This window comes from Polypterus senegalus, chromosome 5, assembly GCF_016835505.1.
Source record: "Polypterus senegalus isolate Bchr_013 chromosome 5, ASM1683550v1, whole genome shotgun sequence".
Classification (NCBI taxonomy): domain Eukaryota; kingdom Metazoa; phylum Chordata; class Cladistia; order Polypteriformes; family Polypteridae; genus Polypterus; species Polypterus senegalus.
Genome location: NC_053158.1, coordinates 141,388,383 through 141,402,569, shown reverse-complemented (window position 1 = coordinate 141,402,569; position 14,187 = coordinate 141,388,383). Strand labels below are relative to the sequence as shown.

Sequence of the window (14,187 nt, the reverse complement as noted above, 5' to 3'; positions counted from 1 at the left end):
TTTTTATATATTAAATGCAACTAATTTAAAATTGACATGGTTATAATAATACATACTTGTAAACTTTTCAAAGTTATGTCACAGCTTTGTTTCTTTTTACAATCAAATTAAGTTTTAACCAGTCAACAAAAGTAAAAAGCAGAAGTACTAGCTCAAGTATCCCAAAATATCAGTGACCTGCAGTATGCACTCATATTGATTTATTTATTTATATTTCATAAGAAGCAGTCTTTCAAAATGAAAATCTGAAAAGTGATTCTCTTTGAAGTGAGCTTAGCCAAGACTTCCATAACTGAACAGTCTTTCAACAGGAGTGCTAGATGATCAGATGGGTGTAATTTATCTTACCAAGACATGCACGCTTCTTAGAAATCGGCAACAATGGTTGCCAAATTTAAATAATCCAGGATTATGTACCTCATCAAATTCAGTAAGCAATTGATCATAGATGTTGTGGCTCTGAATGTCCCTCTGAACAGTGGCAGTTTTGCAGTTTAGAATCAATCTAATGGACAGTAGTCTCCAAAAAAACATTTAATGTGCGAAGACCAAATGTCTGCAGTAGTATAAATAAACTGCACCTCCTCGAAAGTCATTACTACTTCATGCTCAATTTTGTTATAAGTGTCATAAAGATACTTGGCAAATGTTTTTCTGCCAAAGACATGCTTCAAGAAAGCAGTATCTGAAAGCAGGTGTGACTCCAGAGTGTCATGATAGTAGAAGTCTCAAAGCACGTGTCCCAATAAATTCCAAAAGTACTTCAAAATATGCCCACTAGAGAGGGATATCGCTGTCAAACCCAGGCTAGTAATAAGGGCAAGCACCAAATCAGTATATAATAAAAAAGTTTATTCTCAAAATGCTCTTCAATAACGATTGCTCAAAAACACGACAATTCAAAGCAAACATGTCACAATACAGTAATTCACAAACGTAGTCAAACACAGAGCGTGAAGGTCAAAATTGCGAAGACACAAGAACAATATAAAACACAATTAAATTCACCATTCCCAGACACATTCAAAATGTACCACCAGGAACTCTGGAAGTTCGTTTGGATTTGTAGGGAGGAGTGTAGTTCCCGGCGATTGGTGGATCCCTCACAAAATACACAGAACACTGAAAAAGGCAACTGATTTACATAGACGTTAATAATAAAGAATGATCGATCAATCAAAAATGAATAAAAGGGTCATAACAACATGAATTTGAACCCCAGTCTGAGGGAGAACCCTGGCTGAGACATGACACACTGTAGATACGGGCAAGTCCTCTGCAATTTACGAAGAAGTAAGGTTTTGTAGCACAAAAGGTGCAATAGCAGACTTGCTTTGAGCTATGACTTTGGTATTTTGTTGTTTTGTGACTGATGACAGCACTCAGTGTAACAGGAAGAGTAGTGACTGCTGGGTACTGTTGCTGATACACGGGGAAAACATAAATCAGGGCGGATTTTAAGTAGTTTGCTAAAAGGGTAATATCATTAGGTCAAGGTAACTGTAATATTATTACTTATTTTTCAAACGGAGTATGTTTTATTACTTCTGACACAAAAAAGTAATATTATTACCAGTGCCAGTGCTAGGTTATTTTGCACCCTAGGCCAAGCTTATTAGCACGCTAATTGACTGTTCGGTGGCTAAACCATGCAGCAGAGTTTTTCTCCCGCTTATGATCTGCGTCTTAGGCAAATGCCCGATTTGTCTTAATGGTGGCACTGGCCCTGATTATTACATAATGTGCTATATTAGTAATGATTTACCCCCAGTTCTTTTAATCCCACTGAATGGCTTGTTGAATAATTAAATCCGTGGACCACAGAAAGCATCTGCAGTAGGGGAGCTGAGTGATTGGGGTTCACAGACATTGCTCCACGTTTTCTTGTTATTACAGAGACAGCAGCAGTGGTCGTATTCAAAAATGTTACAAAGACGACTCAAAGTTGAGTCATTCAATGTTGATTTCCAATTGCTGCATTGACACGAAATCCTAGCATTTTAGCTGCCTCATCATAAAATGGACTTTCACATTTTTAGCATCAAGAAATGTAAAAGCTACTAACGTTGCCCTCAGTTGTTCCTTTTCTACCATACTGTGAACAGCAACTCAGCATGTGGTAAAACATAGTGTTTCATTCTTTTTCACGGTGGCTTATCTCTCTCACACTAACAATTTACAGGTGTACAACATTTTTTGCTTTTTCAAAAATGCATGGTTTTGCTTTGATAAAAAATGTAGCGTCAGTTCATTTTAGAGTTATTATCATGTACACACAGTGTGATGAAGTGCCTATCTGCACTGTCCTTGTCCCAGGCAAGAATCTTCTGCCATATGTTAGGTAAAATATAACATCACACTACAATAGGTAGTGGTGAGTGAAACAGCCGGGTTTCCTTTCATACACAGTTTCACAAAATTGATGCTAAACTTTATTTCGTTGCAATTTTGCAACCACGAAATTTACTAAAAACAGTGCTTTGGAGTTTTAAAATTTGGTGCTGCACCTTAAGGGTTTGGCAATAACGTACATCCCTTTTGGACCCTTATATTTATCAAACAAGGTTCCAGATGAAAAACTGTCAAATGTAATATGGGTAAACACAACCCATGAAGAAACACAAAAGGGTACTGTTAGACGAAAGCTATAATCTAGCAAGGTAATGAATCTTGTGGCGGGCAGCCGGATCCCAAGCCCACACCCCTTCTTACAAATGTTCTGGGGGAACAACCATGGGCTCCTCAGTACCTTCCCAGGGATGCTTGGTGGCAGCCTCCCTGGCTGACGATGTTGCCTCAGTTTCCCACAGGGCTCCATGGGAGATGGAGTTCTCCATAGCCCTGTTGAGATGTGGGGTGGCTGCCAGGGTGTGCTGCATGGGAGACTGAGCCGGCCTGGACATCTATACATTCCTGCCCGGACGTGCAATCAGAAACAGGTGATCAAGTACCTGGAGCACTTCCGGGTGGGCTATAAAAAGGGCCAGCAACCACCACTCAGGAGCCCGAATCGGGAGGAAGAGGACGAGGTTGCCATGGAGGAGTGGTGGTACCAAACGGGAGTGTTGTGGTGATTTGTTTAAAGTGCTTTGGGACTGTATTGTAGCTGGAGCGTTCACGGGGAAGACGTGCCCTCCAGCTGAAGAAAAATAAAGTCTTTGTTGCCTTTCATGTGATTCTGTGTCGGATCAGGCGCTATATAGTGTCCTTCTTACAATCTGTTATCCATATTAATTGAGAAGAAAACACTGTACCTGCAGTCTCAGATGAGATCCCACTTTGGCGGGTTCAGAACTTTGTTTGCGCTGATAAAGGTGTCCTCCAATCAACTCCTGCATACCCCTGCAGCCTGATGGGAGCTGTAGTCCTTATGTCACAACTAGTTTTTGGATTATCCTCCCCCTCCCCATTACAATCCCCCTCCCAGATAAACCATATAATCTACATACATGAACATTTTTATGAAAATCATTTTTTGAGTGGTTGTTGAAAAAAACTAACAAACAGATTATGATTTTATTCATATAGATAACTGTTGTAGACTGTAAAAGGAATCTCACACCCCAAACCCCAGACACAACTGACTACATCTCAAGCACTGAGTTCAAAATAAATTATATTTTAACAAAATACCTTATGATAGTCACATTTCTTCAACAAAAGCACAATTCTTCTTATTTTCTTTTTCCTTTTCCTCTTCCTCCTATTCTCTCCAGGCAAGTACTGTTCTCCTTTTCCCATACCAACTTCAACTTGCCTAGCTGAGAGGAAGCAATCCCTTTTCAGCTCCGACTCAGGAGACCTTCTGGTGCAACAACATTGCCACCAGGCAGTGCTTCCTTTAGCCTCCTCTCAGCAGCTCCTCCAATGGCACTACCCATTGGGACTAAAGCTTCTAAGTCTGCCCTGCAGGAGTACAAATAGGACACCCACCAGAGGCTTGCTACCTCCCAGAGTACTGGGGAAACACATTGTTCAAGAAGGCAGTCTCCTTCTGTCCTTCAAAAGAGAAAAAAAAAATGCCACCCATCCCAAGCATGACACCCATCCATCCCCTTGAACCATCCATTATAAAGGCCTGTAGGCCATGCGAGAGAACATTAATCTGCCCCCAACCCCACCTGAAATTACAGGAGGTCAGTTGATTCATGTCCTTTACACTGTGGAGACATGCAAGTCAATGTGATGGTGCTATGTACACATGAGAGTAAATTTTAACTTGAACTAGTCACATAAGCTGTGTTTGCTGCATGGTACAAAACAGTGGTAAGATCCTACATTAAATATATAATTGCTTATAGGTTAGAACTGGTTAAATGCATAGGTTAAAGTAAAGGCATCATTTTACAGCAAGTCCTTGAAATGTCAAATACAAAACAGTGTTGTGCTGCTATAAGGGCTAAAAGCAACATCTTAGACAAAAACTGTCTTCATATAAAGGTAATCAATAGGAAACAGGAAAGGTCAAAGACATTATCAGTTTTCTAACTGTTCCTTGTGTAGAAAGTTCAGCCTGTCGTTACATCAATATTGAAACTGGAAAAAGGACCGATCAGCAGTTTCAGAATTCTGTAAAATTCAAACTCTCCCCTTTGGCATTACAGTATTAATTTATCCACCCATTTTTGTAGAAAATCAATTCAGAGTCAGTGTCTGTTCATTAAACGTAGACACCTAGCAAGCTGAAGGTACGACAATGGCAAAGCATGGATGAGGCAATCAGGAATTCAACAGAAAAAATATTAAATGGCCCCAACCTGAAGTGAATAATGTGTTGCTGTGATGCTGCTTCCCAAGTGACAGTTGAGCTCACAATGATAAGGGAAGGTCCAAGTGTCAGATGCTCAGTTTATATAACCTGCTATGAAGTTAGCAGTGGGCCAGAATGACCTACAGGACAGTTAACACAAACAAGACACTGAATGGAAATAAAGTCAAGTGAACAAGATCAAGAAGACAATGATAAATGAAAGAGAGAAGTCTAAATGTCATGGTCTGAAGATAAGAATGCCAATGTAAGAAAGAAAAAGGGAAAAACAGTGCTTTAGGCAGACTTATAGTATGGTTCAGTTTTGATTATTTCATTTTTACTGGTCACACCTTTGGAAGGTGACTGTTTAAAAAAAGTGGCTCATAAGATTACTGTCATTGCATACTAATAGTTTATAGAAAAAAATGAAACACAGTAAAAAAAAAGAATCCTATAATATATTCTGGTTTATACCTGCGGGCATTAATGCCACTGACATTACTGATAACACTAATGCTCAATTCATTCTTCACTCTTCGTGAATATGGCTTAATAAAGGATAATTACAAGTAATGGAAAGATCAAATGTGGATCCAGTCTTTACAAAACGATTATCTAAAGATTAGACATCTCTAGTGCTTGCCTGTTTTTCCACCTCATAGCAGAATCTATGCACATCTCTGCCTCTTCTACACTTCTTTTCATTCCCATTTGTCACCTTCATTGCGTCACCCGTGGTCAAAGTCCTGAATCGGTCTAAACACAGAGCTCACATCACATCTCAGCTTCTTGGCAGATACACAGAGGACTTTGTGTTAAGTGTGTGACCTGTGATGAACGGACATCCTGTTCAGGGTTTGTTCCTCAATTGTCTCAGGTGTTGTAGGATTTAGCCCACTGTGACAATGAACTGCAATATGTAGCTGCACAGATGTAATGAATGAATGAAACTAAGCATTGTGATGTTGTGGATAAGGCAGTGGATTATAAACTTTAAGGTGAATTGAATAACCTCTTCCAACTCACTGCATGACAATGACCTAACTTATCACCAATTTTAAGAAATGTATATGTAGAATTGTCCAGCGTCCTGATCTTTTAGGTCACAAACCATATAAAAAATGATTGAATGAGTAAATGAATGAAGTTCACTATGCCTGCTTGGTTTGTGCAATATAATTGAATTGAATTCAATTTATTTTTGTATAGTGCTCTTAAATTACTGCAGGCTCAGAGTGCTGTAACACATTTACATGTATATGACAAACTTCATAAATGACTAATAACTTAATGAATACACGCAAAGACAGATTTCTTTAAGCAGACAGGAAAACAAAGTAGTTCAAAACGGATTAAAATAAATGGAACTCAGCAATATCTGTCCATTAATTAAATGCTGAAAAATGGCCAACGTAGCAGAGGTAAACTACAATCCATTCAGCAACACTCATGGAGAAATTAAACCTCTGGGGAGCTACGGTGACTAACAACAGACAAAGTCAAAGGCCGAGTCAGACACAGTCACACTTCTGGAGACCTCAGCTAACTGGGCATTCTGCTGTAAGGTCTTTGCTGGGCCAGCTAATATGACAACAGAATTTTTCCATCCATTGTAAATAATTGATGGCTATATTCACAATTTATCTCCACTAAACATTTCAGCAAAGATGTCAATTACTGAATTGCTTATTTTTGGTCATCCTAGGACAACTTACATTACATCATCTTCTGCACCGACATGCATGTATGCTATCTTTGCTCAAGAGAAGAAGAACCGATGAGAATGAACCAATACTGAAAAAAAAAATGGCGAGCTTCACTTTTTCAACAATTTTATTTGGGAAAGGCAGAATTGTTTTAATATAGGGGAGAATTAAATAGTAAAGGCAGTTTGAAAATTATGTGATAACCTCAACAGATAGAAGCTGACACTATACAAAACAGCCCCAATGGCTTATGAGTAGTTTGAACTCTCACAGCACAGCGCTCTGCTGTTAGCCTGGTTAAAGCCAAGGTTAAATGAACATGGACGCCCCACTACGTGATTGCACCATTGTTGAACAGAGAGAATGAAACTTGCTGAAATTCACTGAAGGATGTTGGCTCAGAATGGAAAGTTTTAAAATGGGAAGAATAAGTGTAACTGACGAAGCTCTATCTGGTCGACCATCAACATCGTGCACACAAACCCACACTGACATTATGAATGTCAGAGAAGACCAATAGATTACATTGTCTGCTGTTGCTGCACATTTGGATATCAGCTATCGATCTCCACATGCCACAATGCAGGATGACTTGGGGTACCGTAAAGTTTGTGTAAGATCAGGTACCCAAACAGCTTACTGATTTACACAACACAACATCCTTCAGTGAATTTCAGCAGGTTTCTCCCTCTCTTCCCAAAGAAATCTTACAAGAGCAAGTTGTTCGACAATGGTGCAATCCTGCAGCGGAGTGTCCATATTCATTTGACCTTGGCTCCAACTGGACAAATGGCAGAATGCTGTGCTGTGCATGTTCGAGCTACCCATAAGTAATTGGGAACATGTTGTGTTGTGACAGCTTCTATCCAGTGCAGTTACCTCATTCAAATTGTCTTTTCTTTTTAATTTAACCTTGTATGTTGATAAAAGTTAATTTGCCCACCACAACAACTGCAGGCACCTTACAGCCCTCAGACACAACTGCATCAAGACAAGTCATGGTTTCAAATAAATTCTTCATTATTTAGTCATATTCCATTATCAGATTAGCTTCTTCTTCAGTACAATTCACTCTACAATTCTTTCTTTGTTTTTCTCCTTCACTCCTCCTCAAGCATGATTCGTCCTGCTCTACTTCCAACACTGACTCTCCTGAATGAAACTAAGCAGGTTCCTTTGTGCTAGACCCAGAAGCACTTTTGTTGTCACAATATTGCACCAAAGGAAGCACTTCCAGGTCAGTCAGTACTTCCACCTGACAGGGGAATTTCCTCCAAAACAGTACCCTCTAGCTTCCCCCAAGGACTCCACCAAGGATCCCCTTAAGAACAATTTCCCTGAGGCCCTGCAGGTGTCGATATAGTAGCTACACCAGACTAACGCTGCCACCTAGTGGACTTGAATACACATGACCCAGGTACATAGTCATCCCCTGTCCGTCCATCCAAAATGTGATGGGGAATAGGAGCTACCAGGGCTCAGGATGAACACCCATCCATAAGTGTCCCCTGGCGTACCATCCATTTCTGATGTTCATCACATGCATTAAACAAATTATTCTGAAGCAGGATGTTCATGTGTATTGTGAAAAGCATGCCCCCGGACACAGACAGACAGACACCAGAATGTCCAAAATGCACACGTTTTATTCACTTCACAGTACCACAATGCCAACAGTCTCAGTCTCTTTCCCTTCTCTGTGACCTCCACTCCCCTCCTTACAAGCTTCGTCTCCTTCCTCCCAACTCCAGCTTCTGGAGGGAGGCAGCCCCTTTTATAATGACCCGGATGGGCTGCAGGTGCTCCGTCTGACGTCACTTCCTGGTGTGGTGGAAATGTCAGGAGAGCACCCGGAAGTACTCCGGGTGCCCCTGGGATTTCTTCTGGCAGCACTTCCTGGTGTGGCGGAAGTGCTGCCATCCAGGGTTCCAACCACGTTCCGGGCGCCCACTGGCGGTGACTCTGTCTTTTTACTGGGTTGAGCTTCGCATCTCTGTGACCCCCATGCATTCAAGAGAGGCCGCCCTCCTGCACTCCCGGGAAAGTATTGTCCCATTTCCGGTCCCCTGCTGCGGGGCAACGTCCCTGGGCATCTATGACAGTATAAATTAATGCTTTCTTAATTAATGTACAATGTCAACAAAATACTACAATTGTGACTTCTTATACTGTCTTTCTGAGGATGACTGATCAGCTTTTAAATTACTATTAATTTCATTGATTTGTTTTAATACTTAGAGTAGACAAAGACATAAACCACCTAAACCATAAATTACCATCAGAAAGAATGCAAATCAAGCTCATAAAAATGAAAGAAAATGCACCTCTTCATATCACAATACTACACTAGACAATTTTGACCTGCTTATTAGTTACTGTTAGCTTGTGATTCTGTTATTTTTTCTATAGGCAATAATTCATGAATGTACCATACATGTCTTCTGCATAAAGTAGTTAAAGAGTATTTTATTTTCATACGTATATTATGGCCAATCAGACTTTTTGGTACTCAACTTCATGGAACTGAATTCTCTGCATTAACTTTCTGACAAGGTCTCTTCAATACTGTTTTCCTCTACAGTTTCTCCAGTTTCAATTGATCACCATTTCCATAATGGATTGTTCTCTCTTTTTGATATCAGGTCTTTTCCAAGGTCCTTGAATTGTATTTCCATCCATTCTGCCTTCTCATAGCATTCTCAGGCCAGCTTAATCCAATTCAAGGTCACAGGAGGCCAGAGCCTCTCATGGCAGCACAGGGCAGAGAGCATTGCAGTCGATCGCAGGGCCGACCTGCGCACACACTGCGGCCAATTTAGAGTTGTCAGTTAACCTACCTCTCTGGGATATCTGAGGAAAACCAGAAAACCGTCAGGGATGACCACAACACAGACACACAAAGAGGACATGCAGAGACTCCACTCTCACAATAACAGGGCCTGGGATTGTAACACAGGACGCCGAGTCCATAAGGCTGTGTCTCTGCTCGCCAAGCCATTCATTCATGAGCTGAACTCACAAGGCAGCAGTATTCACCACTGCACTATCTTGCTTTCACAATTCACTTACCCCATATCAGGGTTACAGGAACTTATTTTTTTTTCTCTCAGTTTAAAACAATAATGCCTAGGGGTCAGGCATGCTGTTAACTTCACTGATTAAAGCGTCATCTGACTGACTGAACCATTTTTCTTAGATGTCCAGTCACAGCTATTCCTATAATTAATAATTAATTATTGTTGTTAATATGGCTGTATACAAGTATTATTGATTGATTGATTGGCTGATTAATTGATTAGTTGATTGGTTGATTCATTCATTGATTGCTCTGAGATGTTCACCCAGAACGTATCTTATTAATTTTATTTTATGCATAGGTCTCAGTCTAATAGAGCATTTTAAAATTATTTTTTACATATATAACGCCTAGGGACTGGATATGCTGTTAATGAAGCTGTATATAAGATTGATTAAGCAGTTGATTGATTGATTGATTGTAGATACCCAACTACAGCTTATCCTATCATTTTATTTTAATCAAAGGTTACAGTCTAATGCTGTAAACTCATAATCTATGTATAATACCGATGAACTGTACTGTATAAAGAACGGATTGATTCAATGATTGATTGAGCCATTGTTCTCAGATATCCAGCCAGAGCTTATCTTATAATATTATTTTATTAATAGGTCTCAATCTAATAGAGTATTGTAAAGTCATCAAGGGGCTGGATATGCTGTGAATGGGGCTGTATACAAGATTGATTAATTTCTTGATTTCTGGATTGACTGATTTATTGAGCCATTATACTTAGATATACAGTACAGCCACAGTTTATACTATAATTTTATTGTAGTCCAAGTTTTTACTTTAATACAGTATTGTAAACTCATAATCTACATCTAATCCATAGGTACTGTTAGTAGTAAAGTATAAAATATTAATTGATTGATTGATTAAGACATTGTTCTTAGATACCCAGCCAGAACTTATCTTATAATTTTATTTTTTTCATAGGGGCTCATTTTAATGGAGTGTTGCAAAATCATTGTTTCTGCATATAACACTTAAGGACTTTGATAAGCAGTTAATAAGGCTGTATACAAGTTTGAATGATTGATTGATTGGTTGGTAGGTGGATTGATTGATTAATTCACTGATTAATTGCTTGATTGATTCATTAATTGCTCTCAGATACCCAGCAAGACCTTATCTTATAATTTTATTTTATTCATAGGTCTCAAACTAATAGAGCATTTAAAATTGTTTTCTACATAGCACGCCTAGGCACTGGCTATACTGTTAATGAGGCTATTTATAAGATTGATTAAGCGGTTGATTGACTGATTGTGCCATTGGTTGTAGATATCCAACTACAGCTTTAATTTTGTAATTTTACTTTAATCCAATGTTTCAGTCTAATACTGTATTGTAAACTCATAATCTACATATAACACCTATGAACCATACTGTATAAAGTACTGATTGATTGATTGAGCCACTGTCCTCAGATATCCAGCCAGCGCTTTATCATATAATTTTACCAGGTTTCAGTCTGGTAGTGTGTTGTAAAATCATTTTCTGCCTAGAACGCCTACTGACTGGATATGCCTTTAATAAGAGTGTATACAAGACTGATTGAATGAATTGAGTGATTGATCCATTCTATTAAGATATTTCCCATCTTCTTTACATCACCTCTAATCAAATCTTTCAGCCATCTCTTCTTAATGATTCACAAACATGTGTTCCTCTCATCTTAATCCTCTCCCCTCAATCAGACATCTCCTCACTCCCGAGTCATCAGCAAAATTAGAACTGGATTTGAAAACGCACCAGTCTCTCAATCCATTTCCTGATCTAACGTTGTTTGTGTTCGAAGATCTATTCCAAGAACCAATTCAAGGCACATTCTCACACTTACTCCCAATGTGCCAAGTCAGAGTTGCCAACTAACCTAACCAATACTGAGCAACCCGGGAAAAAAAAAAACATATGAACTGTGGAGAATGTGCAAACTTTAGACAGACGTCAACGGGGTTGGCAACTGAGCCAAGGAGCTGTGAGATGATGGGCAGTGTGGCCTCGTGGTTAAGGTGTCAGACTGTAAGCCACATGGATGCGGTAAGCCTCTTACTCACAGAGTGGCCTTGAGCCAGTCTGTTAATGTGCCGGTGCTGCAACTGACTACTCAGAATAAACAAATGTGCTGTACTTTTAAAGATCCTTGGACAGGTGTTCATAACTGACAGGCACAACTATATAGATTGAGATTTATTTGCTGCTTGCATTAACTGCTTGAACAACCATGCTGCCCACACTGTTTTATGCATCCACAACAACCTCATAACTGATGAGTACTTCAGAATAATAACTGCATACAAGAAGCATCTTTTCCTCTGGGCTTGAAACAGCTAAATGAAAGGCCCTTGCTATGGCATCCCATCAAATGAGACCAGGGCAGTGGGTATTAAAAGAAAAGCAATCCTATTAGAGTAGCCACTGTGTATGGAGGCAGGGATGAGCAAAAGCAGGAAAAGCAAGAGGCAACCCAACCCCCATTCTCCACACTCCCTGCCTACGTGCATACTAAAGGGGCCGCTGGATGCCCATTTCGTTGCTTTGATTCGGACAGCATGCGCGTGATAAAACACTTCGCACGATCTTCTCAAATGTGTGGAGATTGATGATCTTATCGATGCTGCTTTATACCCAGTAACTTTTTTTTTCGTCCGGTGATTGGTAAGCGGGTGCACGCTCAAGTATCTCCACAAACCGTGACGGGGGAATCCCGATAGCAGGCGCCCCCTCCTGACGGGACTGATGAAAATTACGCAGAAAAGATTTACCGGCTTAACGCGACGCCGTGTCCCGTGCAAAGGCACTCGGGTTATTTATAGCCCGACAGAGTGGATTTGACAGCTATACGGTTTAGCGCCTTCTCGCCCTCCTTCCATATTGTGTTTATCTTGATTTCGCCTTCCCTGCCAGTTGTGCGTGAATGTACGAACTGTGATCCACCGCAACCTTCCAGTACTTCACGACCCCCCGTACGTCCCCTTTCTGTTGACCTTGTCCCAACGATGTACATTTATATTTATACTCTAATCTATCTTACCAATAGCACGCTTATCTCACGGTGCAAGAAAGTCGCAACTGTACAATAATATTGTGAAGGTAGCAATAAACAGCCCGTATGAGAGACAATTAACAGAGCCGGACATCTGCTTGCATGTTTGGCTTCGCGTGGATTCGCCGATCGCAGGCTTTATTGCGCTAGGACATTTCTGACGTTTGCTGAGAAACGTCCCTTTGAGCACTCCTCCGGTCAATTGTGCCTTATTTGAAGTGGGCACACAAACGCTTTGACGGCGTGTTCATCGGGAGGCAAGTTTTAGCGAAGAATGAAATGTCATACGGCTGCTTCTCAGCACGACAATGGCAGCATCAGCTAACGTTACCGTTTGTCATTGAGACACACTGGGATCTGCCCCGCGCGCAGCAAAGTCATCGAGGGAGTACTGCTCAAAAACAGATCTGCAAAAGCATAAGCCTCCCAGATACGATGCATCAGCCGGCACCCTCCGGTTTGTAACACGCAACACTGGAGCTTTAGTCACACCTGCTTCTCCTTTCCCATTAAAAGCATCCTCTTCACAGCCGCCGATGCCACGAGTAACCAACCGAGGTGAAATCGCCGGTGGCTGCTGGCACAGCGAACAAGCAAGTCGGCTGCGAAACGATGGCCTTACCTTCTCCTGCGCCCTGCTGATCCTCTTCTGCACATTTTTAGCGAAGATGCCCGTTTTGATGTCGGCCATGGCTGCTGGTGCTGAAGCGAGTCGAGAGCCGCTAATACACAGAAAGGCTTTGACGGACAGCGAAGGAGCGGAGTTGGGAGGGAGGAGTGCCTCTTAAAGACACAGCGCTTCTATTTCGCCTTTTGACATCTGCCGTGGAGAGAGAGAGAGAGAGAGAGAGAGAGAGAGAGAGAGAGAGAGAGAGAGAGAGAGAGAGAAAGCGATCACAATTAATGGTGTATATAAAATATATCAGTAAAACCCACTACACTTTCAGCTACAGCCTTTCAATTACAATGTGCTACAGAAATGAATGTACTTGTTGTTAATCTCATGCAGCGTCGCAGGGAGTCTATGCCAGTAGCAAGGCAGGAATTATCCCAGGACAGGGTGCCCGGTCCATCACATCTGCAATGGCTTCAATTAATGGTCACTAATCATCTTAACCTAAATGTCTTTAGGAATGTAACAGGAAGACTGGAATACCCAGTGGGAGACCCATACTGAAATGGGAAGATCATGTAAAATCTATGTGGACAACAAGATTCATGTTCAGGACACTGGACTCATGAAACACAGACATTTTTCTAATAATTTTATGCCGCACCATTTGGACCCCCCTTTGCAAGTATTTTTTAACCAACATTTAGCCAGACTTGGCTACATTCATTGTTGCTATAGCTGTTCCATTTCTAATGCCAATAGCCATTTGATACACCCCCATGGGGTATGAGAGACGGAGTAATGAATTTAGCCATCTTACACCAGATCGCTGGTGTGATCCTGAAAAGGCCCATTGGCCAGGTCTTCCGCATCACTCTGCTCTCCCAACTGCTTCATTCTCTTAGCTTACATACATGTGTCCCACCTTACTCCGCTCACCAGAGTCAGAGGCAACCCACCTGGCACACTTTACCCTGAGCCAACCCA

At 40.9% G+C, this 14,187-nt stretch overlaps 1 protein-coding gene across 5 annotated transcripts in view; it reads right to left on the bottom strand.

Annotated features, from left to right (window-relative positions):
* amph (amphiphysin) overlaps positions 1-13,393 on the bottom strand; it is a 279,401-nt gene extending 266,008 nt beyond the window's left edge. For 3 of the 5 annotated variants that reach the window (XM_039753408.1, XM_039753409.1, XM_039753410.1), the window contains exon 1: positions 13,210-13,393. In XM_039753408.1, coding sequence (XP_039609342.1) covers positions 13,210-13,278 — 69 coding nt within the window. In that variant the 5' untranslated portion in view covers positions 13,279-13,393. The remainder of the gene's footprint in view (positions 1-13,209) is intronic. The other 2 variants (XM_039753411.1, XM_039753412.1) reach the window with 2 other exon arrangements.
* Positions 13,394-14,187: the final 794 nt, after the last annotated feature.